Source organism: Denticeps clupeoides, chromosome 19 (assembly GCF_900700375.1).
Source record: "Denticeps clupeoides chromosome 19, fDenClu1.1, whole genome shotgun sequence".
In the NCBI taxonomy this organism is placed as follows: Eukaryota; Metazoa; Chordata; class Actinopteri; order Clupeiformes; family Denticipitidae; genus Denticeps; species Denticeps clupeoides.
In genome coordinates, this window is record NC_041725.1 from 14048689 (window position 1) to 14073464 (window position 24776).

The window sequence follows — 24776 nt, forward strand, 5'->3', positions numbered from 1 at the left end:
AGACCCTGCTGCCTTCCACCCTGGACCCACTGCAATTCACCCCTCATCCGGAACACTCTGTGGACGATGCCATCGCCACCACCCTGCATCTGACCCACACCTACCTAGACAATAAGAATGCGCACAAAGAATGCTGTTCAGTATTCTGCCGCACCTGGTCGAGAAGCTGAGCCTGAACACCTCCCTCTGCAACTGGAACTAGGACTTCCTGACTGAGAGACCTCAGTCTGTCCAGATTGGGAACAGCATCTCCAGCACCATCACACTGAGCAATGGAGCTCCTCGGGGCTGTGTACTCAATCGAATGCTGTTCACCTTGCTGACCCACTACTGTGCATTCATACACAACCACAACCTCCAATCATCAAGTTTGCCGATGAACTGTGGAGGGTCTCATCAGCAGGAACGACAGGTCAGCATACAGAGAGGAGGTGCAACGACTGACGGACTGGTGTTAGGTCAACAATCTATTTCTGAACGTGGAAAAAAATTTGATGATTGTTGACTTCAGAAGAGAATGGAGGGACCGCTCTCCACTGAACATTGACGGTTCTTGTGTGGAGATTGTCAAGAAGACACAGTGCCTTGGTGTTCATCTAGAGGAGAACCTCTTCTGGACTCTCAACACCAACTTATCAGCCAAGAAAGCCCAGCAGCATCTTTACTTCCTGCGGAGGATGAGGAAAGCCCATCTCCCACCCACCATCCTCACCACTCTCTATAGAGGGACTATTGAGAGCATTCTAATCAGCTGCATTACTGTCTGGGAACTGCACCGTTTTGGACCACACAACCCCACGGATAGTCAGGACAGCTGAGAAGATCATCCTCTCCATAATGAACATAATGAACAATCTGGTAAAAGGTACCGAAGCATTCGGGCCCTCACTGCCAAACTGTGCAACAGCTTCATCCGACAGGCCATCAGACACCTGAACACTCAGGGACTCGACACTCTGAAGTGACAAACACTGTATCCCATGTCTTTGCCCGGGTTGCCTGTCACACATTCCCTTGTCTGTGTCAGTATGTAACTTTGCTAAATTGTTAAATGTAACACCAGGTTCCGGAGAAACTTTGTTTCGTTTCACTGTGTACAGTCTAACATGCTGAACATGTTGGTGAAATAACAATAAAGCTCAACTTGAACTTGAACTTTTAATCCATCTTTCCGGGCCATTGACGCTGCAGGGAAGCACAGCCCTAAGAAAGCCACTTTTTTTCAGCTTGATGTGAATCCTGCGCGTTCATCAGTTTAATTTATATGTGCACTCTGTGTTGTTCTCCTTGCTGTTGTCCTCTGGCGTGTTCCATGGCTGGTTGCTGTGGCAACCCATGCCACATACTGTACTCCTGTCCCATTTTGCATGTCGGCCCCCTCTGCCCGAATCAGAATGGTGGGAGGGGGCAATCAGGCTGTTGTAGTCCCCCAAGAAGAGAAAGGTGCCTTGTTGGGGACCAGGGCCGGTTACAGTGGTTAAATAAGTGGCCTCGCTGCCTTTGATAAGGACCTACCAAATCCTCGTACCAGGGGATTCACGCTAGACTGGCTGTCAGATAGAGAGGGCAGTGTTTGGGAGGTCAGCCTGCCATGACTGTAACTCGAGATGAGAAATTAAACTCTTTTGACCTGGTAGTGAATAGGGCCTCAAATGATGTCTCATTAGGAGGCCAGGCAAACTGCAGGGTACAAAGGCGTCCTGCCAAGCCATTAACCAGGAAAACCTATATATGGGCCAAACACGGGCCTTTATTGGTGATTTTAAAGTGGTATTATAAAGTTAATAAATCTAGTGTTACCATGCACAGATAGCGAAGGCCTCTAGTTCACAACCATGCAGTTACATTATCAGTCAAAACTACTCATTTATGTATCTTGTGGATTTTTCACATTATAGAAGAAAAGAAGCTGGACTATGAAATAACACACGTGAGGTTATGTCATAAACAAAATATAGCAAACAAGGAACTTTCTCCTGCTACAAAAATACTAAATATTTTACTTGCATTGGATTCATGACTGGATTCTTTTTTTATAATTAAAAAAACAACAATTATGTTATAAATTGATTCAGGTCCCCTTGTTCCTTACAGCAACAAAAAATGAAATAAAAGTGTTTAGATGACATTAGTATCATGGTACCATTTATTCATGAAAAATAAATAAAAACCAGGCACCAATAGATTTTTAATATTATATTATTTATTTGTCTTTGTACAATGTAATTATAATACAAATATGTAGCTTTAAATACAAAATTCTGTAAATAAAGATTAAAAATAAACTCCACTGGTTTGTTATTACTACACTAAAGTTTACAATCAAGTTTATGAGGTAATTTAGTTTTCTTGCTTTTGAACCTACGTTTTTTTTCATCATTATTTCCGAGGGTGTGGACAAAGGGCAGTAAAATGACACCAATTCACTACATGAGACAGGGAAGCCATTACTGTCCCCCCCACATATTCATGACTCGTCCCCAAAAAAACACAGTGGCCTGCAGCCTCTCCACTCCTGTCTTCAGGCCTGGGGAACTATTTCAAACTTTACGAGCAGTAGGCAGTATGCGGGTTGTTATGCCGTCACTTGGAGTCAAAGGGTCAAGAACATCTGAAGGCATAGGTGCCGTTTCTGTGCAGTAAACAGCGCAGTAGGTGGTCTTGACGTGATGAAGATTTTATTACTTCTGCTGGAAGAATTTCACTTAATACTGCGAAGTAAAAATGCCATGACTCCACCACCTCTCCATCCCAGCGCTGCTTCTCATTTACTTAGGTATGCTCATAAATGAGCTGAATGGAATCCTGTGTTCTGTGGAAACGCAGTACGAATTGGTGCATTCGACCTGTGGTGTGTTATCATTAAATTCGATGCAGAAGGAATAAATATATGCTGATGCCTTTATGTATTTATGCAGTATATAAGGACACAAATCCAAATGCCAGCGACACAAATCCTTATCCTTGTTTTTTTTTTCTGAACAATTATTACTTGTAAAAATAAATTCTTTATCAGCATAAAATTCTGGAAACAATAAATTAAAAAAGAAACAAACATATAAATTGGATATATAAAAAAAAAAAACTCAGACATTTTGTTCATGCACGTGTAGCATTCAACGCTTTTCTCCCCCTTTTTGATGTGGGGAGGTCCTTACATTTTTTTTTGTTTGTCACTTTCACTCACATTCATTCACAGCTTTCAGATTTTTCTCCTTCACTTTCTTTCATTGCTTCTCCTTCTGAAGGAGTCCAGTCTCCATGTGCTGTTTTCTGCCACTCGTTCACCTTCTACCTGCATCTACCTGTTGATATCTCATGTCCCTGATTGGTCCCTGGTTATTTATGACGTAAAACACAGTGGACACTGAAAATGACAGGACAAATGCCAGAAACACACTGCATGTAGAAGAAACTTTTTTTTGATGGTCAACCACACCCTCGAACCTTGAACCTTTTGCCTCCACGACGGTACATTCCTGCTTCACCAAGACTGACCTTTCACCTTCATGACTTTTCTGGATTTCTCCCAACAGGGAAAGGGCAGGATGTGGAAATGTAAGATGTGGATTCCGGTGCTTTGTTGCTTCACGGTGGTTTGAACAGCAAATGACAGACAAACTCAGGGTCACTAAATAGATGTAGGCGAAGAGAAGCATGCTATTTACACTCGATAGCTTTAGCAGAGTGTCCATCAGCTTGACCCTGGTTGCACATGTCTTCACAGGGTGGTTTCCTTCTTTGGCCTCTTGTTAAGGGCTCAACAGAAACAGAAAGGGAGGAAAAAACTGAAAATGTGATCAAATGAAAGAATAAATAATGAAGCCGATACACTTTGCAGTCATTGCCTAGAGCTTTTTTCAGCTGGGGTGAAGCTTGATGCTTGTTGTGCTCACACTGGCAAGTCCAATACTGGGACCTCTGCACTGGACGTACAATGTAGAATGGTGACCCCCTCCCCGCCCCACACGTAAACAGGTAGAGGTGCATACTGGACACTCTCAGTTTCTTTTTTTCCAGAAAGGAGGACTTCCACAAAGGAAAAGCGAAAGCAACTGGAAGTGGAGTGATTCAGTTCTCCTGTGCACGGCGGGACAGTTAAAGCTCGATCTCGAACGTCTTTTGTAGGTCGTTGGAGAACGGGTTGGCCGCCTTGCCTTGTGGTTTGGACTCCAGGGCTGCCCACTTTGCTTCAAAGCGCTCGGCCTCCTGGGAGTCGACGGGGCCGCTGGGCTGCTGCTGATGCTGCTGCAAGCTCTCCAGAGGCCAGCTGCTGCTGCTGCTGTTGCTGCCGCTGCCCCCCATACAGTTGCTGGTCCCGTTCGCCGTTACACTGGCGCCAGCGGTGGTGCTGTGTGGGAGCCCGTTGACAACTGGGGGACTGGAGAAGGGGGGATTCGGAAAGCTGCCACCCCCTCCTGGAAGTGGGGGGAAAGTAGGCTGAAGGCCTGTGCCAAGAGTGCCCATCTTAGACCCCATACCAACCCCCATTGATGCCGCAGCTGCAGCGCCACCTGAGCCAGTTGCCGTGCAGAAGACATTGGCCACCATCTGGGACGGTGTGATGCCCACAACAGGCACACTGGTGTTGGGGTACGTCATGCTATTGCCCATTGCTGGCATGTACGCCTGCATGGGCGCAAATGCAGGCTGGAGGGGCGGCTGGGCATATAAGCCCATGGGGGCCGGAGTGGCGTCGAACACCATAGGGAACGGCTGCATGGACGTTGGCAGGGAGCCTGGTGGACCAGGTAAGGTTGGTACCGGGGGAGGCTGTGTTGGAGCGAGGGGCTGTGGGGGCACCTGCTGCTGAGCTTTCACTGCCATGGCCACCTCCTCCAGCCAGCGCTCAGCCTCTGAAGGCGTCCGCTTGTGTCCACCGTGAGCGCCAGCAGGGGGCGCCTGTGCTGTGGGCTCAGCCTGTCCCCATGACGTGGTGGCTGCAGAGAGAGGGGAATTACATTTTTACGCTACTTCGCTGGCAACTGACCTACAGAAATCAGCAGTTTTAACAACGACAAGTTCTTCACTTTGGCAAATGCCTGATGTGCTTTTTGAAAACACATATTGACATAATAAGGACTGTGGCCACATTTACGGCATTTGTAAAGATTTCCTATCGTAAAACCTCATCCTGTATTTGGGGTTTCCAAATGACTTGTAATGAGAGGACTATAAGAAGAGGCAGTAATTCCAGCTTAGTAATGATCACTAGGAAAATAGTTTTCCTTTTAAAGCCATGATTACACAAATATCAATGATACCACTTTACTTTACTTTACGTTTACTTGGCAGACGCTTTTATCCAAAGTGACTTACGAAGAGAAGACACCAGCAATTCTCATTTGGTCTCAATAGATTGTGAGCTACAAAAACGAAAAGCCCTGATAAGGCATAACTTGTCAAGAACAGAACATGCTAGGGAATTGTTGAGTGCTATACAATTGTATTCATTTTTATGAGTGCGTGTGCGTTAGATTCGTTTGAAATTCTTTTTAAACAAGTGAGTTTTCAAATGTTTCTTAAAGGTGCCCTGCTCGGCTAGTCAAATGGAGCAGGGCAAGTTGTTCCACCATCCAGGGACAACAAAGGAGAACAGATTCGATTGGGATCGGAGACCCCGTGAAGAGGGAATTTTTAGTCTCATTTAGTTTGCAATAGTGCTTAATGAAAGTGAAGTGATTGTCACATGTGATACACAGCAGCACAGCACACAGTGAAATTTGTCCTCTGCATTTAACGCATCACCCTGAGTGAGCAGTGGGCAGCCATGACAGGCGCCCGGGGAGCAGTGTGTGGGGACGGTGCTTTGCTCAGTGGCACCTCAGTGGTACCTTGGCAGATCAGGATTCGAACCAGCAACCTTCTGATTTGCCAATACTAGGCAAAGACATATAAGTAGTATATGTTTATCTCACCTTGCAGCGGTGGTCCAGGTGGAGGGGGAAGGGCCGGGGGGATGGTGCAGGTTGGCAAGCCGTTGGCAGTGGCTTTGGCACACAGCTCCTCCGAGGGTTTGGTGAACGAGTTGTTGATTTGGCAGCACAGTGCATTAATGCTGTCGGCCTCCCCAGACACAGACAGGTCCATTTCCGGTACTGCAGGCAAACATTATCATCTGTATTAACTTCTATTTTTTTTATGTGTGAGCATTAACAGGGGGGATTTCTCCAGCCATCTGCTTGTATATTTAATAGAGCAGATGTATATTTAATCCTAGCTGCACATAAAAATCCTACGTTGCCTGTAATTCCCACTTAAGTAGTTGCATAAGTTAAACTAAACTTTGATTTGGTTCCTTTAGTCTTAATAAAACCCTGGTTTTAGGGATGTGAAAAATAAACAATATTACAGTTTTCTCTGGTTATACATTATGGTGCTAAAATCCCATATCAAACATACATTTACAGAATAAAAACAAAAAGACAAGTAATGTAGTAATTTATGCACAAATTTGGTCTTTTTAAATTTTGAAATTGTTGTTTTAATCCAATTTAACTTTCTTTTTCCACATATCATGATTGGATCGTAAATCACTGTGCCACAAACTGACATTGTGTAGTTTAGTCATTGGTTTTCCTGGATGCCATTTATATATATAAAAAAACACAAGCCAAGTCTGACAGGCTATAGGACAATAAATCATAGTACAAATGGTGGAGAGTTGGCGCAACTGCACCGATTCCAGTGGTGGCACTAACCTGGGTTCTTGCCCTGGTAGTCGGTCTTGCGCTGTAAATTGGAGGGCAGTTCGTTTAGTCGCAGCGACAGCTGCCGCTTGAAGGGTGAGTTTTTCTGGCTGAGGGCAGGGAAGCCGCGGAACGAGCCCTGCCGTACCAGCTGCTCTATGGGAGCGTGGCGGCGGGGGATGGCGTGTGGGCCCGTGGGCTCTCCACGCTCCACAGGTGAGGCAGCACCTTCGGGGGGCGAGGCGTTTCCCGGTGGGACAGCAGGTACACCACATGAGGGTTCTGCACAATAACAGAACACTGTAAAAATGTTGTTTTTCATTGCTCAATCCAGACAATAGAACTGCTGAAATATTAGAACCTGAAATATTACAATTTCACTGTGTGAACTGTGTGCTGCGCTGCTGTGTATCACAAGTGGCAATCACTTCACTTAGTATTAGGGTTAAAAGGAGGCCTTTTGAGAGCAGCTATTATCTGTTCCTCCTGACCAGCAGGGGGCAGTACCTTTCTTCTTATCCTGAAGCTGTTTTGCGACGTCTTCACGATCAACCTGTTGGCCAGCCGGTGTGATCCTGAAGGAGCCTTCGCGCACGAACGAGGTGCGGCTGGCGTCGAAGGAGGCCGTGACTCCACACTCCTTCTCCCTTCGCTGCTTTCTCTCCAGGCAGGCGGCAAAAGCACAGCCCACGGCGTGACTCAGACGCTCCCCCTGGTGGACCCAGCAGTCAGAACAATGAAATCCACGTCAGAAATAGCAATAGAATCCATTTTTCAGATAGTGTGTCAAAAGATGTACTTTTAGACTACTTGTCTTCACCACTGCTGGCTTCCCAAATACCAGCTGGCCATACATTTATCATAATGTTAAAATAATTATGAAAATATGCATGAGTTTTACTAAAGATCATATCAAAACTGTACCAATAAACAGAAAAGGCAAGAAACAGCCTGCTGCAACCTACTGAAAACTGACAGAATGACTTCCTGAAGACCCCTGAAGTCTAAGCTGTGGACAATCTTACAGTAAGCCCTCTTGCAGTGATGCCTCAAATGGAGATAACAGACTCAAGTGGCCATTCAGATTATGATAACCCACCATAATCCGTTATCTTAATCCCACTCTACTCTGCTGAAAGGCCCCACTTACCGAATCCTTCAGCGCCATGAAGCAGTGGCAGATCCATCGGCGGGTGGTGCCATCACGGCAGATGTAGGAGAAAGCCTTGTCATAGTTCCGGTCGGGAGCGCAGAAGGACACCTTCTCAATGGTCTGGTCCACAATCAGGTCCTAATGGACACACGCTAATTATTGCTCATGTCTTTACTGGCTGCTATACATATCTCAACAATCTGTTGGTTTTTTATGAGTCTATGTTTATTACATTATATTATTCATTATACAATTCATTACACTGAAAAGCATCCGTGTTTGGGACCGAAAAAAGGTTAGTCTGGGTGATCGAAGCAGCAATGTCACCAACTTCACATTATTATTCCCCTTCTCGACTGGGTGGAAAGGCCAGGAGGAAAACTGCGAGTTCATCCAGAGCCAATTAGCGGATGAGATGCTTGAGTGGTCAAGAGCGGGTTGCGGATGAGTGTGCTAGTGGTGTGGTGGCGGGGGGGATTAAAGTAGATGAAAGCTGCTGATGGCTGGACAGGGTGCTGACTCAAGATCCTTTGGGCCAGACTGTACTCATTTATTGTATCTTAAATACGAGAAAAAATATTTTTCTAAAGGATTTTCATTTCCTATTGTCCATGTGGAAGCTGTCAGTTCTGGCTTTTGAGGAACTCAGATGTGGAGAAGAAGCCTGAGAATGGCATATAGGCCAAATACAAACGAAAGGGTGCAAAAGTGGAAGTGAAAAGAATTGTAAATGAAAAGGCCAGGGGACGTCTGGGGGCATCTGGTGACGGGGTCGAGTAGAGGGGGATTATGGGATTCCGCTGCTGACTCACAGGGGGCTGAAAGGGCCGGGAGAAAGGGGCAGTGGGGGAGCACAGACATGTGTCTGTGAGTGTGGGACTATGTTTTGAGGAAACAATGCTTCTCCCTTGTGACTAGGGGCTTGACTGATTCTCTTACCGTAACTGTGTGTATGTGGGTGGGTGTGTGTGTCTACATACCTCATCGCTTACTTGCCATCACCTCAGTGCCCACCAGACACCTCAGTAACCATCAGTGACAAGTGTCAAGTTTGAAAGGCCCACTGGTGACAAATTTGGCCTTTGACAGATTTAATGGCCACGATTCGGTCATCTGGTTTGCGGTTTGTCTTTTAGTGGCAGCCAGCATCTCACCTACTGTGCCTCGTCTGTAGTTTCCCACCAACCTGCTCACCCTCCACTGATTTTAGGCTAATTTATGGCTGGGGACAGTTCGGCGAGGGCTATTGATGCCACAAAAGCTGATGTACTTTCTTCTGCCTTTTCAAATTTCATGCCCAACATCATTTTTCTTTGTTCTGCTCGGTACAAGCCCATACCTTTGTTTTGTCATCCACCACTCTGAGGCCATCTGCAGACACCCACAGCACAGCTTTCACCGTTTTCTTGGCACTCTGCAACAAATGCAGGGTACATATCACAGAAAAGCACAAAAATACTCAACTTTTTATTTTTACTGACTATGGTTTCCAGACACCTTTTTTTTTTATTAATAAATCTGCTAAAATTAAAATGTAAAACGGAAAGATCCCTAATCCATTACACAGGGTCTTTAATCCCACTGGCTTCTTCCTCTTTTTTGATCTTTTGTCCTTGCTTATAGAGGAGAAGTCCTAGTAGAATATATATGAGTGTGTTTGCGGACATATTCTGGCATTTAAGCCGTGATGTGTGTGTGTGTGTGTGTGTGTGAGAGAGAGAGAGAGAGAGAGAGAGAGATGCAGGATATAAAACCATGGCAAAATTACAGAGCTGTGGTTGCTTTGCATAATCCCTAAAAAATGAGTACAGAAAGAAGAATGGCAGGAGACGATGGGGCAGGAAGTGAGAGAAAGGGGTGGATGAGAACAATCAGGGCCAGAGGAGTGTGGTGAATGGAACAAAAAGTAAATACAGAGGAAAGCAGAAAAAGAAGAAAAAGGTACTGATGGAAGGAAAGAAGAATGTTTAAATTTCTTTCATAGAATTCTCTTGAATATAAGAGAGAGAGAGAGAGAGAGAGAGAGAGAGAGTATAGTATAGAATAGACTATTGAAACTGTAGCAGGAACAATGAAGAATAGTAGTAATATTTTACATTTACATTTACATTTACAGCATTTATCAGACGCCCTTATCCAGAGCGACTTACAAGCAGTAGTTACAGGGACAGTCTTCCTGGAGCAACTTAGGGTTAAGTGTCTTGCTCAGGGACACAATGGTAGTAAGGGGGATTGGAACCCGGGTCTTCTGGTTCATAGGCGAGTGTGTTACCCACTAGGCTACTACCACCCACATTATTATTTTAATAATCTGGTATACTGGATTTACATTTTGTGATTATTAACCATAATTAACAACATAAAACAGATTCTTTCAGTATAAAACTATAATTTCAATACATTTCTATCCTACTAATGGAAAAGAAAATTATTTTATACATTGATAGTAATTTATGATTAAGGTTATGAATTTTTCTGGTGTTTATTTACAATATTTCTATTCTTGTGTTAACTGGAGAGAAAATAGACATAAAGTGGTATTATTTCAGCCACACCCATCTTTAAGAAAGTGTAAATGAGTGTATAAGAATGTGTCGTTGAGTTACATTAAGTTACTGAAGAAACATGTTATTCATGCATGAAACTACACTACAGTACTTAATTTACATATTTGAAAACTATTTTAAACCCTGGGCCAGATGTTCTAAAAAATATGTAATATGAGCTGATAAACATCAGCATTCAAAAACATATCTGGTACGTGGTTAACACAACCCAACAGATACTCACAACTTTGAGAATCTTCACTGCTTCCTCACACACATGCATCCCTCTGGACTCGTCCACCTCCACCAGGCCCAGATACTGCAGTACAGAGAGGAGAGACAAGCCTTTTGTAAAATGGCCTCTTTATTGTTCCGCAGTCTCACCTTCCTAACCGTGCGGTTATAGAATTGCTCCGCCAGCAGCGGTTCTTTTCAATATTCTTCATCAGAGAACATTAATTCTTTTTCAGAGCTGAGACCATGTTTCTGTCAACACACCCTAGTTACTGATAAAAAAAAAACTTATAATTAATTTTACATTCTAGAACTTCTAAAGAGGTCAACACAGCAAATGCCTTATTATTTGCAACTTTATTAATCAATTTGCTTTATTATAGAAACATTAACCATATTAACATTAAACATAGCATATAAACATACATAAATAAATCCATTATTAAGAGTACATAAATAATATATCTAAATATATTTAATATGTATAAGGCAATGAACAGAACCTCCACTTTAGATGCTGACATTTATTCTATTTAATTATTGCTACAAAGTAAAAATGGAAAATATGGGACAATGCAGCCCCTTATGCTGGACGTCAGCACATGTCAAAACAGTCGATTATAAAGGAACTTTCATTGGCTCTATTTCTTAAATGCTAGTTTTCATTTTAAGGTATCGATTATACTGAATGACTGTTTAATGCAGGCCCAGACAGCCTTGTCCATGCCAGGGCTGCCATATATTTTGCGCACAGACCTTGGCCAACGTCCAGCCGTCGATGCCGGTGTTATCGACTTTCAGAGCCTCCAGACAGGCCAGTCCAGGCCATCATCTCCATTAGCAACATGTCCTTCCTCCTTCTCAAACCACCCCTCCCTACAACCTTCCTGTGCATTCAGTCCCTCTTTAACTTCTTTGACATTATGCATTATAACACAATGACCAAATAATAGTTTCATTGCAAAGAGGAATGCTCATATTTACTGTACATAAATGCTTTGAATCTCGAATCTTCTTTTACACTTAATCTTCTCTACCCCCTCATTTTTGCAGGTCATCAGTAACTTGTGCCCGGATGAACAGCAACAAATGCCCGGATGAACAGCAACAAATACAATCAATTTATGGCCAGAGAATGGACTGCACAATTCGTGTTACTGCAGTATTTCCTGTGTTTTTGGAATATTGGAAAGTTATGTATATACATATGCATTATTCCATTTAGTATGTGCTCACTGACGTAATGTCTAACCTAAATGTAAATAACAATAAGACCCAATTATTATTTTTAGCAATAGATTATAAATCTAGATTATAGATTATAAACTGCAATGTAATTATATCTTTGAGGCAGCAATTTAATAAAAATAGCATATAGACATGTAGTACGCACCAGTTTCAAAATTATTATCTTCCGTGACATTTAATCTGAAATAATAGATTTGGAGACCACAAGGGGGCGAAATAAAATATAGAAAAAAATCATTGTATTCAAGACAACCAGAGAAATTACTATTTTATTTTCTATCTGTGCTGTTTTCATTTAACGTTGTCAATACTCAGATTAGAAATCTGTGAAGTAAAATGTCTACTGCAGACACACTTGATCCCCAGTTGAACTTTTTGAAGGTTGCAGTAAGTGTCTTACCCGGACTGGGAAGCTGCATTTGCCCTTGCGCACGGCCTCCTCGTCGGCCTGCCACTGGTGAGGTCGACTGGCCTCGGGCACGTAGGTGGGCTTCTTCCTGCGCAGGCTCTGACGCAGCTTGTTCATCTCCAGGCTCTCAGGCTCCCTGTTGCTGTGGAGATGAAGAGGAAGGACAGGATGTGACATTAGGCTGGGTTCCCAGGCATCTGTTCAATGAACATTTACAGAGTAATTGCCTGAATGATGACAATGACACCGGGAAACAGAGGCGCTTACTGAAATCAAGTTGTACCTGGCCTAATGCATTTTTACATCGCAATGCAACAGGGAAAATCATATAAAAATGACCACAAAATCACAGGTTCAAACCCCACTTACTTCCACTGTGTCCCTGAGCAAGACCCTTTACCCTGAGTGTCTCCAGGGGGGACTGTCCCTGTAACTACTGATTGTAAGTATCTGATAATTGACCTGTAAACCTCTATGAAAACCCACTCCAAAAGTGAACCTAAAGTGGAACTACCTTATTTTTTGGACATGCACACACCTATGAAACGCTATCACTGACCGACCAATTCAAGCAATCCACCCACCTGGTAGTGACCTCTATTTTTAACCAAGACGACCTTTAATCGACTCAGGCAATAGTCGTCATGGTGGCCATGACCAATTGTTCAGGCATCTGGAAAACTGGTAACACCACCGCAATGTACAGACAGAGCCAAGCAGGATGAGGTTGTGCCGCGATTAGCCGGGCCGATTGGCCCAGACACCGGACCTAAGGAGCTGCTGCAGAACTTGAGACACTTGCGATGCAACAAATCACTCCTACTCAAAGAGCACAAGGCATTATGGATCTCCGGTTCCTCCATGATTTTTCTCTCCCCGGCTCCCCTCTCCTGTGCATTGCGCTTGCTGTTTGCGCAGTATAATTAGGCCATTCACATTTCCTCCCTGATTTGCATGGGTAATTCAAACCACCGAATTATACCGAAGTGTCACCGCTGAGACGTGTTCCGTCGAAGAATGATAATTTCCACTCAAAATATCAGCAGCGGCCGCTCAACGGGCGGCCGAGTGTGGAAAAGCGAATTTTGCCAACGACGAGGCTTTCTGGCTGGGAGTTACGAGAGACTAAACAAAATACCGCATGTTACCGCCTCGCCACGCGTTCTGGCATCGCTCCTCCGGCCTCTGGCTTGCGGCTCGTCTGCGCAGCTGTACGTCTGTTTGACTTCTGACTTTAACTCCAGCGCGGGGGGGATTTTATACACACGCACGTTGAAACGGTTACCGTAGCTTTCTTGCCCCGTGAGCAGCGTGCCGTGGTTTCGTCTTTAAAGGCCTCTGACGAGATGGCTGGCGTGTGAAGGATGCCTTCTAGCGCCAACTGGGATTACTGGGCACTGCGCCCCGCAGACGGGCACCTGTCATGCCCCCGGGAGAGGGGCAGGTGTAGGCTCACTTGGCGCTGCGGGGCTCCCCGAGGTGCTTCGGCCGCTCAGATGGGCGCCAGACACGCTTTCTGGGAAGCCCGTGGGGCACTTGCATGCTGGGATTTCTGGGTGGGTGTGCCGGTGTCTTTAAAAGCTCAGACAAGGGGAGGCGCTCTTGCCGCCTCGGCTCTGCTGTTCGGGCTGATCTAATCAGCTCGCTATGACGGAGCGTGATCTAATAGCTGACTGGCTGCCAAAAGAGACTGCAGCGAGAGAGACAAAGGGAATTAGGAGGCAACAGAGACAGGAGGACACCACTGAACAGCATTCTTTCAGAGCCTGTCCCATTGATGTCACAGTGCTGATGTGCCTCTCTCCACCATGGTGCTGTCACCACAATATGTGCTGCAGGACTGAGACGAACATCATATCTGATACCCTAAATATATGGGACCATGTAATGGAATACAACCAATGTTAACGCGTCCAGTAATATCATACATGGGCTTAAAATGTCTGGACTGCCAGACAGTGTGTTTTAAAGGAATCCCATGTGCCATATCCATGGGGCCCGAAAATTCCTGAAAGCACCCCTGACCCCTCAAACTCAAGACTCTGTTCCTCAACCACCTACTCCATTCACGTACACAAACGACACGACAGTCCCTGCCGTGGCTCTTATAGTCAGGCGGGCTGCCCGGGGGCAGCATGCTTCAGGGGTGGCCGGACCATTTTCTATACCAAGACCACCCCGCACCTGAGTTGTTTCTGTTCGGCCCCGCCCGGCCCAGCACTCCAGCCTTCCAATGCAGTGATTTCATCGCCCAATGAGAACCAGCTGGAGTACAGAGGGAGAAGTGCAACGCAAGAAAAACAGACCGAAAAGGGAGGGGGGCTGACGGCCCGCAGGCCCGGTTCTCATCACATACACGAAAATGGAATAAACACACATGTACACAGGCCCATAAATGCATAAACTCTCAAACGGGCTGAGAGCAGACGTCAAATGACCTACTGAGTGCCTTTCTGTTGTGCAGTTGTTGTTGTTCTCATAGGCGCTGTGTGTTTCGGCACATCTGGAACACGTTGCCCTGGGAAAGACGATGCTCCCCGCCCCCGAAGAAAAGCTAAAGAGCGCGTACATTCTCCACGCCCGTTTCTGCTATGTCCACACTTTTGCTTTCCTGTGTGAGGATGATTAAAAAAGCTTTTCGAAGCTTTAAGTGCCCCCTGAATATGATTGGCATTTGGTTTTAATTCAATTATTTTATATATATTGTATTATATATATATTGTATAATACAATTTCAATTATATTAATATAATATAGCCACAATTAAGTAATTATTACATGTTGTTAGAGTTTATATAATAATTATAATTATATTATATTCTGGATTGACAGTATACCATTTTCTTGAGGATTTATGCTTTTTTTTTCAGTAGCTCTGCAGTTTGTTTATTATCATATATTCCCATTTATAATTTTGGACCAGTGGTGGTCTAGCAGTTAAGGAAGTGGCCTCGTTATCAGAAAGTTGCCGGTTCAAATCTCCATCCGCCAAGGTGCCACTGAGCTGCCACTGAGCAAAGCACCGTCCCCACACACTGCTCCCCGGGCGCCTGTCATGGCTGCCCACTGCTCACCAATGGTGATGGTTAAAAGCAGAGAAGACATTTTGTTGTGTTTACCGTGTGCTGTGCTTCAGTATTTCATAATGACAATCACTTCAACAAACGAGGTATTAAGAGTTACAAAATGCAAAAGGAAATGCCACCAGTTCAGAATGCAACTCACGAGCAGGCCAACGCCAATAAACACCCCTCATTGTACAGGAATAAAGGGAAAGTATTCGATTAAGCGCTGCGATACCGCAGGCTCGGCTCAGCTCGGCGCCGGCTGCATGTTGGCTCGCCGGTGGCTCCGTGCCCGTTCTGAATTAGCCGCGTCAGGCCTGTTGATGGTCTTTCGCCGCTTTCACATCGGTGTGTATTTCACCTCTGTTAGCTTTACTCTCAAACTTGGCACGAAACACCGTGTGAGCCAGAAGCACTTAAATGCTTAAAGCCTTACAACGCACCTTCTATTACTCACCGCCAATTTTGCCATTTTGACATGACTCTTTTCGTGGCTCGGCGTCAACTCTCATCTGATCTGCGGTGGTGGCCAAACATCTGCGGTTCTGTAATCACGTTAACAGGAACACTTTGGCCTGTAAAGGTGGATTCAATTAAATGGAAATGGGCTCATATTTCTTCATCTATCTAAAGTCCTCCTGGCACAACATGGGGTTAAGCATGTTCCTCGGGGTCGCACTGTGCTACTACCACCAAAGAAGAAGGAACGAGGCTTTTTTTCACGGGATCATCTGCCATTACGGAGAGGTACGGAAAAACCAGGCATGGATTCGGCCCACTTGTGGCTTGGGTCCATTCCTGATGGAAATGATATCCTCCAGAATGATGATGACCCCAGATGTCAGCCCAAATCAACGCCTACGTCAGGTTTAGAGGCCTTCGGCAGCCATGAAGAGAGAGGGTCAGGGTCACGGATATCTTGGATAACCAGAGTCTCCCCAATCATCAAATCCCGAAATGAGCAAAGATCTTTTGACCAAAGACTGGAGTTGTACTACAGCAGTGTCAACAACCAGCACGAGCTTCCAGCGGTGGCCATCTCCAAAGTACAATGCAAGCAACACGGAGACTGTTCCTCCTGCTGAGCGCATCTTCTTTAATGAGCTTTCGAGATGCAAGTAAGCGCTTTCATTATTTCACAACACGCCGGGGAGAAGGAACAGGACAATTTGGCGTTTCCCAGCGAGGGAAAGTAGGGCAGCAGCCGCTCTTGCTGGGAAAAAGCAGAGACAGGCCGCGTGAGTCACCCTCCTCCACAGCCACACCTCCTCTCTCTCTCTCTGTCTCCGCGCCTAAACCCTCACTGGTCCATCTGTCCGCCGACTCCGCCCCCCCTCCCCGCCCCAACTCAGAGGCACGCCCCGGAGACCCGGGCCTGGATTACAGATGCATGCGTTTTTCATCCCAGCTCTAAGCCTCTGGCTTATTTACGAAACCCGCTGCGATGCGGAATCAAGACGGGGCGCGGAGGTGTGTAAATCTGTGTGTGTGTGTGTGTCACTTCAAATCAAAGTGAGGCCGAGACTTCAGGCCAGCATAGGACTGGTGATATGGTGAAATGGGGGTGTTGAAGCTTATGAATGAGACGCTATGAGAGTGCTGTGCTGCGTAATAATAATGCTTATCATAACACGCTGTGAAATTGGTATTATGGTGCAAGTACCTGGTTTAAACCTCAAAAAAAAAAAACACCTACAGCAAGTGACACCTCATGCCTTACGTGAGGTGGGATTATGACTCATAATCTTGCGCTCATTGGTGGCGGCGGCGTGGGCAGGCGATGGTGAGCATTTCGTCTCCGATTACCATACCGCCTGGGCCCTGTGGTCTGAAAGCGAGGCTAAAATTGGAAATGATGAAGGAGTGCAACGCACCGTCCAGCCGTGGGCGATTACGAGCGGAAATTGAATCTCGTTGGCTGAGAAAACGGAAAAGCTGTCATATTGGAGGGAGCCGGCCATTGTTCTGAGTTCTGAGTGATTGGATTTGGTGTTAGCGTGGTTTTGCAGGATTAATTTGCAAGTGGAGACGAGAGGCCAGAACAGGACAGTTCTGCACTGAATAAACTGCGACAACACTGCTGCTGTAGTAAACACCCGGCCGCCAAAAAAAATGAAATAAATATAATCCTGACCTCCTTATCCATAACCCTGACCAGACAGGCTACTATCGGACACTGAACCCGCCACATGCATCCTGTCTGGGCCAAGATTTAAAGGGGTCAGGTCTGCTACGACAGCAAAATCTATAGACAAGAGGGACAGGGTTATTACAGATAATGAAAGTTTTATAAAAAAAAAACTTTTTTTTTGTTAAAATAAAATAGAAAAAATATTTATTTGAGCATTAAATGAATTACATTTACATTTAAGGCATTTGGTAGAAGCCCTTATCCAGAGCGACTTACAACGTGCTTTCAAGTTACCATCGATGAAGTGATTCATTAGGACCCCCAACTATGAATACAATCTTTTTATTCACTCTGTTGTAGATTCTGTACAGAAGTCAGACAATAAGAAGGTTACAAGTTAATCTAAATATTCTTTAAAGAGGAAGGTCTTGAGCTGTCGTTTGAAGGTGCTCAGTAACTGAGCTGTTCTGTCCTCGAGGGGAAGTTCATTCCACCACAGAGGGGCCAAGATGGAGAAGAGTCTAGATGAGTGTCTTCCTTTTACCTTCAGAGATGGAGGGACCAGGCGAGCAGTACTGGAGGCTCGGAGTATACGAGGTGCAGTGCGAGGTGTAATAAGGGCTGTGAGGTTGGATGGTGCTACTCCATGTTTGGCTTTGTAGGCCAGCATCAGTTATTTAACATTGAATCACTGTAAAATGGAAGCACCCATATATTTCACTAGGATCGTACATTCTTTTGCATTACCAAGACCGCTAATCATGCCTTAACCATGTGGGTTCATGTGCTAAACCAGAAGTCCCCAAAACTTGATAAGCAAAAGTAAACGGCATTTTCACACAACACTGGGACACAAGAAAAAAATCATGACTGCAATAACAGGTGCACAGATTCGTGAGACAAATTCACCAGCAGGTCCTCCTAAGTTGTCCAATCAGACTTTAAAATTCAATTTATTTGTGTGTGTGTGGTTGAGTTCTATTAAAACTGGGAACGGATGTGAGTTCTGATAAGAACCGACAGCTGAATCACAGGCTGCCAACGGCGGGAGAAGCCCAGTGGCTGAGACTGACACGGTGTCTAACCAGCCCGGACTCCAAAGACTTCCATCCACACGCTCTGTCCCGCCTCACTTCGCTGCCATTCTTTATCTGCTCTCTGTGTGTTCGCTGCTACTAGCACTAATCCAGGCCGCCTTATCTCGCTATTCAATTTCGCGTAGCCGGTAAATGGGAAAAACGGGGGATTTAATGCCGGTGGTCCGTCACGCTGTGTACGTGTCGGCTATGCTTGTAGATATCGTCTAAAAATAAATAAAAGCATGCAGAGTCTTTCTTTTCTACCCACAGTTCAAATCTCTCTACCCAGTTGTACACAACAAGCATAACTCCTCACACCCACAGACCCACACGGGCGACGGGCAACATTTTCCCCACAAACCTTATATTGAGGAGCCAGATCAAAATGTGACCAGCTAATGCTGACACAAAGCCACCGCGAGCCAGTTAAGGATCGACCTGTGCTGGGACGTAGCCCAGATTTACCATAGATCATCATGTCGCACTGATACAAAAGCCCTGACCCAGACAATTTGGCCACTCGTTTATCTTGGATGCTTCATAGTCCCACATTGCAAAGAGGGGGGGAGGAAGGGCCGCACAGCTGCACACCACAGCCTGCACCTTTTCGATTACGCTTACGTAGAAAAACCCTGAACTTTCTGGACGGACGTGGTCGCAAAGACCTAATTAGTGGTGCGTGCACGTCAATGTGGCAAGAAGCTGTGGGCAAGATAAATCACGTCACTTACGGGACGGGAGTGTCATTTTTTCTTTTTGGGATTTTTGTGCATCTAATTATGAAATAAATTACCCTACAAGATTATCCTGCATAAATGTATCCTGCATGAATCATGTGCAATGGAGTAAACCTTTGATTCCGTGCTGGTAGAGCAGAATCGAGTGACATGAGAAACTTCTGCAAAGTAACAGGAGGTTTCAGAGGCTGCCTGTTGTGGGCTGTGGTTTTGTGCATCATATCTCAACATGGATCAGCTGTTCTTACCAGCTTCCCGGACTTTTTTTTTAGTCGTGAGAAAACGACAACCCCAGAAGAAAGGACAGAATAGATACCATCAGTCATGGATTGGCATAATGTAAATAAAAATCCAGAATTTTCATATCAGCATGCATAAAAATAATGGGGTCATTTTGACATAACATAAATGCTACCGATGAATAATGATACTCGTCCCAACTGCTAGGCTGCGTTGATTTCAGCAGATATATTTTATATAACTTGAGATTATTTCTTATTGTTCTAAATGTACCCGTTTTTTTTTTTTTTTATTTCACTCCTGCAACGATTCATTCCTATAAAAAGCGACAGGTTCTCTGCAGGTTCCTAACTTCATTCCCAACATTCCTTTGGAAAGCTGAGCCGGAGCATCCTTCGCCAACAAGGAGAAACGGAGCAGCTTAACTGATTAAAAGCAACCTTACTAAATAAATAAATGTGGTCTGTTGGCTTATCAATTGAGCCATTAATCTGCGGCATATGGGCTTCAGGGCTCACCCAGCTGCTACCTGTAAGGCTATTAGCCACGCATATGCCTGTAAGCTGGCTAACACCCTTATAAAAGCCTCGGTCAATTACACTTGAAACACAAAATGGACGAGAAATGGCAGGATTGATGCATTAGTGAAGCCGAGAGGGGAAGAAGAAGAAAGAAAAAAAAAAAAAGCGCTCGTTTCTGTCAGATAGACAAACTGCCGAACGCTGACGACTCACCTCGCTTCGACCGTCTCCTCCATTTCACTGCTGGAACTCATTTCTGAGACGAGAGAGCGATGCAGATCTGCAGGACGAAAGGCAGCGGAAGCCGCGTCCTTGTGCGAAACGACGGATTTTGCAGGGAGGAAATGTGGAGGCTACGGAGCGGGCGCCCCCAGAAGCAGAGCTGGAGGGGGGAAAAAATCCACTTCTGGGTTCCAAACAAGAGACGAGCCGACCACGCCTCTTCTTGAGGGATTAAGTTGGAGGGCGCAGCCACAAGCAACACGTTCGCTCATGGACCCGGTCCGAAGGACGACAGCCGCGGAGAGCCGCCTCGACGTAGTTTTCGCCTCTTCACAACATGGACGAGTGTTTGGCAGGGAGGGAGAGGATGAGGAAGGACAGGAGAGAGAGAGAGGACGAGAGGGAGGGTGGGGGTGCCGAGGTGATTAGGCTGGGCCAGCGGTGACACACTTTTAGCCGTCCATCTGCGATGACATCTCTGCTGCGCCCTTATTGGCCCGCGTGTGTCCTCACACGCGGCGCCCTTCGCTCTCACTTTCTCGCACCCTCACGCGCCGTCACCACCTGTTTACCACCACCTCGCCGACCAACGTCACCCTAGGTCACCAGGTCACCCAATCCTATACCAAGGATATTAGAATACAGCCAAAATCCAAATTTTGTTGCCAGTTTTACAAAGCGATGGAGTAAATGATCAACAAACCTCCAGTCCCATATATAAACGGTATATATATTTCCTAAAACCGTGTCGTGTACAGTACATTTCCATTTCCATGTACAGCACATTGTGAAAAGAGAAGGAGCAGGTTAGAACGGTTAGGAGGAAAGATGACAAAGGCTAAAAAATGTTGCTTAATGCGGAGAGATTAGCATGATAAGACACAACATGTGCCCATAGGCCTATTAAGGGTATAGTAACGGAACGAGGTAACCGTACAGCGCACATAGGGTCGTTACATAACCGGATCGCCCCCAAAAATTCCACTAGAAAGACAACCTTACTGTTGCATACAAAGGAACTACAGCAGGGACAGGCAGACTGGTGGATGAGAAGCTGCCCACTTATCACGTAGGTGTTACCTGAAACACGTCAGCGGCAGGAATTTTAAAACGAAAGCCTGTGAGGTCATTATGCAGATTTCTCTCTGCGCCGTTCTGGTTCTGCCAGCTGAAAAGCTGTCAGGCCGGACGGGTGCTCCGCCGCTGAATTGATCACATGCTGTTAATTGAACCTGTCCCAATTTCTCCTGACCCAAATTGAGAGCCCAACTGTGGCACTGATGTCTGATGTGCTCGGCCAGATCCTCACTGTGTGCCCATTCGGGCTAGTGTCAGACGAACCCGGTGTGAAGCGAACACAGTGCGTGCATTTAGTTGTACAAACCAACATCACGTCACAGTTCCTGGGAACTGGTGTCCAATGTCCTGGAAACTCACAAATCGACATCTGGAAGTCACCAAATAGAAAAAAAAATGACCAAAACTATGTGATTCTTGACCAGATAAAAAAAGGCATTCTAGGAAGACAGCTTAACCATGGTCCTGATAAACCAACTTGTGGTTTTTTTTGTAATTTCCAAATAACAGCCTCATCCCAAAACAGCACCAAGCCTGCGGTGTCACAGCAGGCCACTGGCAGCACAAGAAAGACGAAAAATTGCTTTGGCTGCGTGATGTCATTTCCTTCGAAAACTCGCATTCCACAGGCATTAGCGTAAACCTCAGGAGCAAGTGCTCCCAGAACGCAGACAGGGCTCGCTCTTCGCAGATGCTGAGCAGACTGCCCCTCTGGATTCACTGACAAAGAAGATCCTTAAAGGTGAAATGTGTGAGGCTTGGCAACCTGGCAAGTTCCCATTCCGTCAAATAGGGGGCAGTATATTGTCATGCATGCTTACATTTACATTTACAGCATTTATCAGACGCCCTTATCCAGAGCGACTTATAATCAGTAGTTACAGGGACAGTCCCCCCTTGGAGCAACTTAGGGTTAAGTGTCTCTTTGCTCAGGGACACAATGGTAGTAAGTGGGATTTGAACCTGGGTCTTCTGTTTCTTAGGCGAGTGTGTTACCCCAAGGCTAATACCACCCCTGCTGACCCTTCAGGAGAGAGAGGTTTCAGACAATATTTCTTCATATTCTGTTGTCAATTTTTATTATGAATATAAATATGAAAAAAAGGGACAAATGAACCATAATATATAATGCCTATATTGCAAAATGCATGTAAATTTACAGTGCTTTTCAGTATTGCAATATTTCAAATATTTCATATTTCTGTTCCAAGTTCCAGTTTTCCTGGGACATTAATTGCACAGCCCTAATTGAGCTTGCACCTTAAGTCAGAGGCACGGTGCTCCGCTGCTGCCAAAAGAGCCCTTGCATCTAAAAGGGAGCGACGCAAACACTTTAAATAGCCATGAATACCTAACTGTGCCACATTAGCCGAGGTCCTTGATTGTAAATTGGTCCGGGCAAATCAATAGCTTTCCAATCTCCAGGGCAGAAACAGAGAGATATAAGGAGAGACTTGTGTGTGTGTCTTTGTGAGGGGCGGTGCAAACTGCGGAGAGTCATGTAAAACACTCGGTTCCTCGCAGTACATTACACCATCCATAAACACCATAGCTTTTACAGCGACCACACTTAAATATTACTGGATGATTACACATTAACAGGCTGTTCCTGAAGCAAATTGCAGGAGGTGCTCGACAGAGTGTTCCACCAAGAATCCGAAACTAAGACACCGCATAAAATCCCTGCCTCATCACATCAGTGTTGTATTAACAGTTTTTTTGGCATATCTGTGCCAGTTACGCAGTGGCCTTGAGCCGCAGCTCCTGAGCTGCACCCTGCTGCCACAGCCATAGAGGGGAGCTGCGGTGCTGTAGAGCTCTGTGGGTATCCTCGTTTCCCCTACGCTCCCAGGCCGAGGCCGTGTACAGGGCCCTGCCTACGCAAAGTAGATATGATGTGATAATGCTCATACAGTCATACCCATCTGCAAGGCAGTTGCCTACAACAGTATAGAAAAAAAGAATCCCTCAATGTAAACTTTTAAAAATGTACTCACAAATCACTGCATTTAAACATTGTTATAACAACGTTATAACATTGTTTTTGCTCTCATCATCTCTTTTCTGTCACATTTCTCTTGTGTATTGTGTTTCACCAGTATTTCCATTTTTTGCATATTTTCTTATTTCCTCCTTTCCCTCCATACACCCCACATGTCCCCTCTGCATCTCTTCCCTGTAAGGGTTTTATATTGCACCCTGAAGTCCAAAAATGTAACTGGAGTGTCACACACGCCACGACTTCTCACTGGAGTGTCACAGCACACACTCCCGCCTGCATCATCAGACCCCCCCCCCCCCCTCCCCCGCTATAGCAAACCTCGTTGGCTGCCTGGCAACCGGCTCCATGGCAACCAGGGCTACCACATGGGTGAGTGGCAGTTACTGTTTGGGAGAAGCCACCCTGAAGTAGAGGCAGTGGAGACACATGGTCCCGCTAAGCCTGTAAGTGTGTCTTTATAATAAAAAATCTCATGAAACAAAAAATGATTTAGAACAAGGAGAAGGGAGGAGCAAAAGGCTGTCGCTCTGTAATAATGCTCCTTGCAGCATCCTGGCCCTTAGGGTACACCACGTACATTCAGCCTCCCAGTCAACATGTGCAAATGTGCTATTTGCCCCTGGCCAGTTACTGTACCTTGCATCACAGGCCCCCTTTAGCGCTGGTCGAACAAATCCTCCGGTATTCGAAGTATAGAAGCTTGCGCTGCATTCAGACAGCACAGGGCACATGTTGTCATCTGTTGTCAAGTCTTAACAGGCCGAATGCACACCATAGACAACAAAAAATATATGTACATAAACTGAAGATCAAAGTGACATTGGTCATTTCAACTTATGAGCCGTCCAAGAAACACTTGTCAGAAGCTCACAGGTGCAAATGTGCTATTTTGGGGGAATTAAAAATGAAATAGCTGAAATCTGAATCAGAATATCTTTATTGTCATTGTAACAAGTACAAAGAAATCAGGTGCAGTCCCTGAGCCGGAGAGGCGTATATAATAAGGAAAGTCTAGGTTCATGCCATAAAACTGTCACTGGTTTTGGTCTATATTTAGCCAGTGGAAGTTGCACAGGCAGAACTGAAGAATGCACATGAATGATTGGGTAAAAGCTTGGGTTAACTCAGAAGACCACAAAGTCACAGGTTCAAACCCCACTTACTACCATTGTGTCCCTGAGCATGCCACTTAACCAGGGGTCCAGGGGGACTGTCCCTGTAACTACTGATTGTAAGTCACTCTGGATACGGGCATCCGCTAAATGACATAAATGTAAAAGTTTTTGTCTCTCTGTGTTAAGTTGGTCATTTAGTTGAGGCAGCCCAGGTCATAAACTACTCGAAGATGAGGAAGCAATTACAAAATGAAATGTCACTCTAAAATTGTCTGACCCATTAATGCGCTTGTGAATAAAAGTCACTC

General features: G+C 45.3%; 1 protein-coding gene across 3 annotated transcripts in view; it reads right to left on the bottom strand.

The window, feature by feature from the left end:
• Positions 1-2181: 2181 nt before the first annotated feature.
• The window catches only part of numbl (NUMB like endocytic adaptor protein), a 34013-nt gene continuing 11418 nt past the window's right edge, over positions 2182-24776 (bottom strand). For 2 of the 3 annotated variants that reach the window (XM_028961820.1, XM_028961819.1), the window contains exons 2-9: positions 12271-12421; positions 10633-10707; positions 9182-9256; positions 7840-7980; positions 7197-7401; positions 6702-6971; positions 5919-6098; positions 2182-4940 (exon numbers count right to left, since the gene is read on the bottom strand). In XM_028961820.1, the coding sequence (XP_028817653.1) occupies positions 4099-4940; positions 5919-6098; positions 6702-6971; positions 7197-7401; positions 7840-7980; positions 9182-9256; positions 10633-10707; positions 12271-12396 (1914 nt within the window). In that variant the 5' untranslated portion in view covers positions 12397-12421 and the 3' untranslated portion in view covers positions 2182-4098. Of the gene's footprint in view, positions 4941-5918; positions 6099-6701; positions 6972-7196; positions 7402-7839; positions 7981-9181; positions 9257-10632; positions 10708-12270; positions 12422-20265; positions 22103-24776 lie in introns of those variants that run through there. The other variant, XM_028961818.1, reaches the window with a different exon arrangement.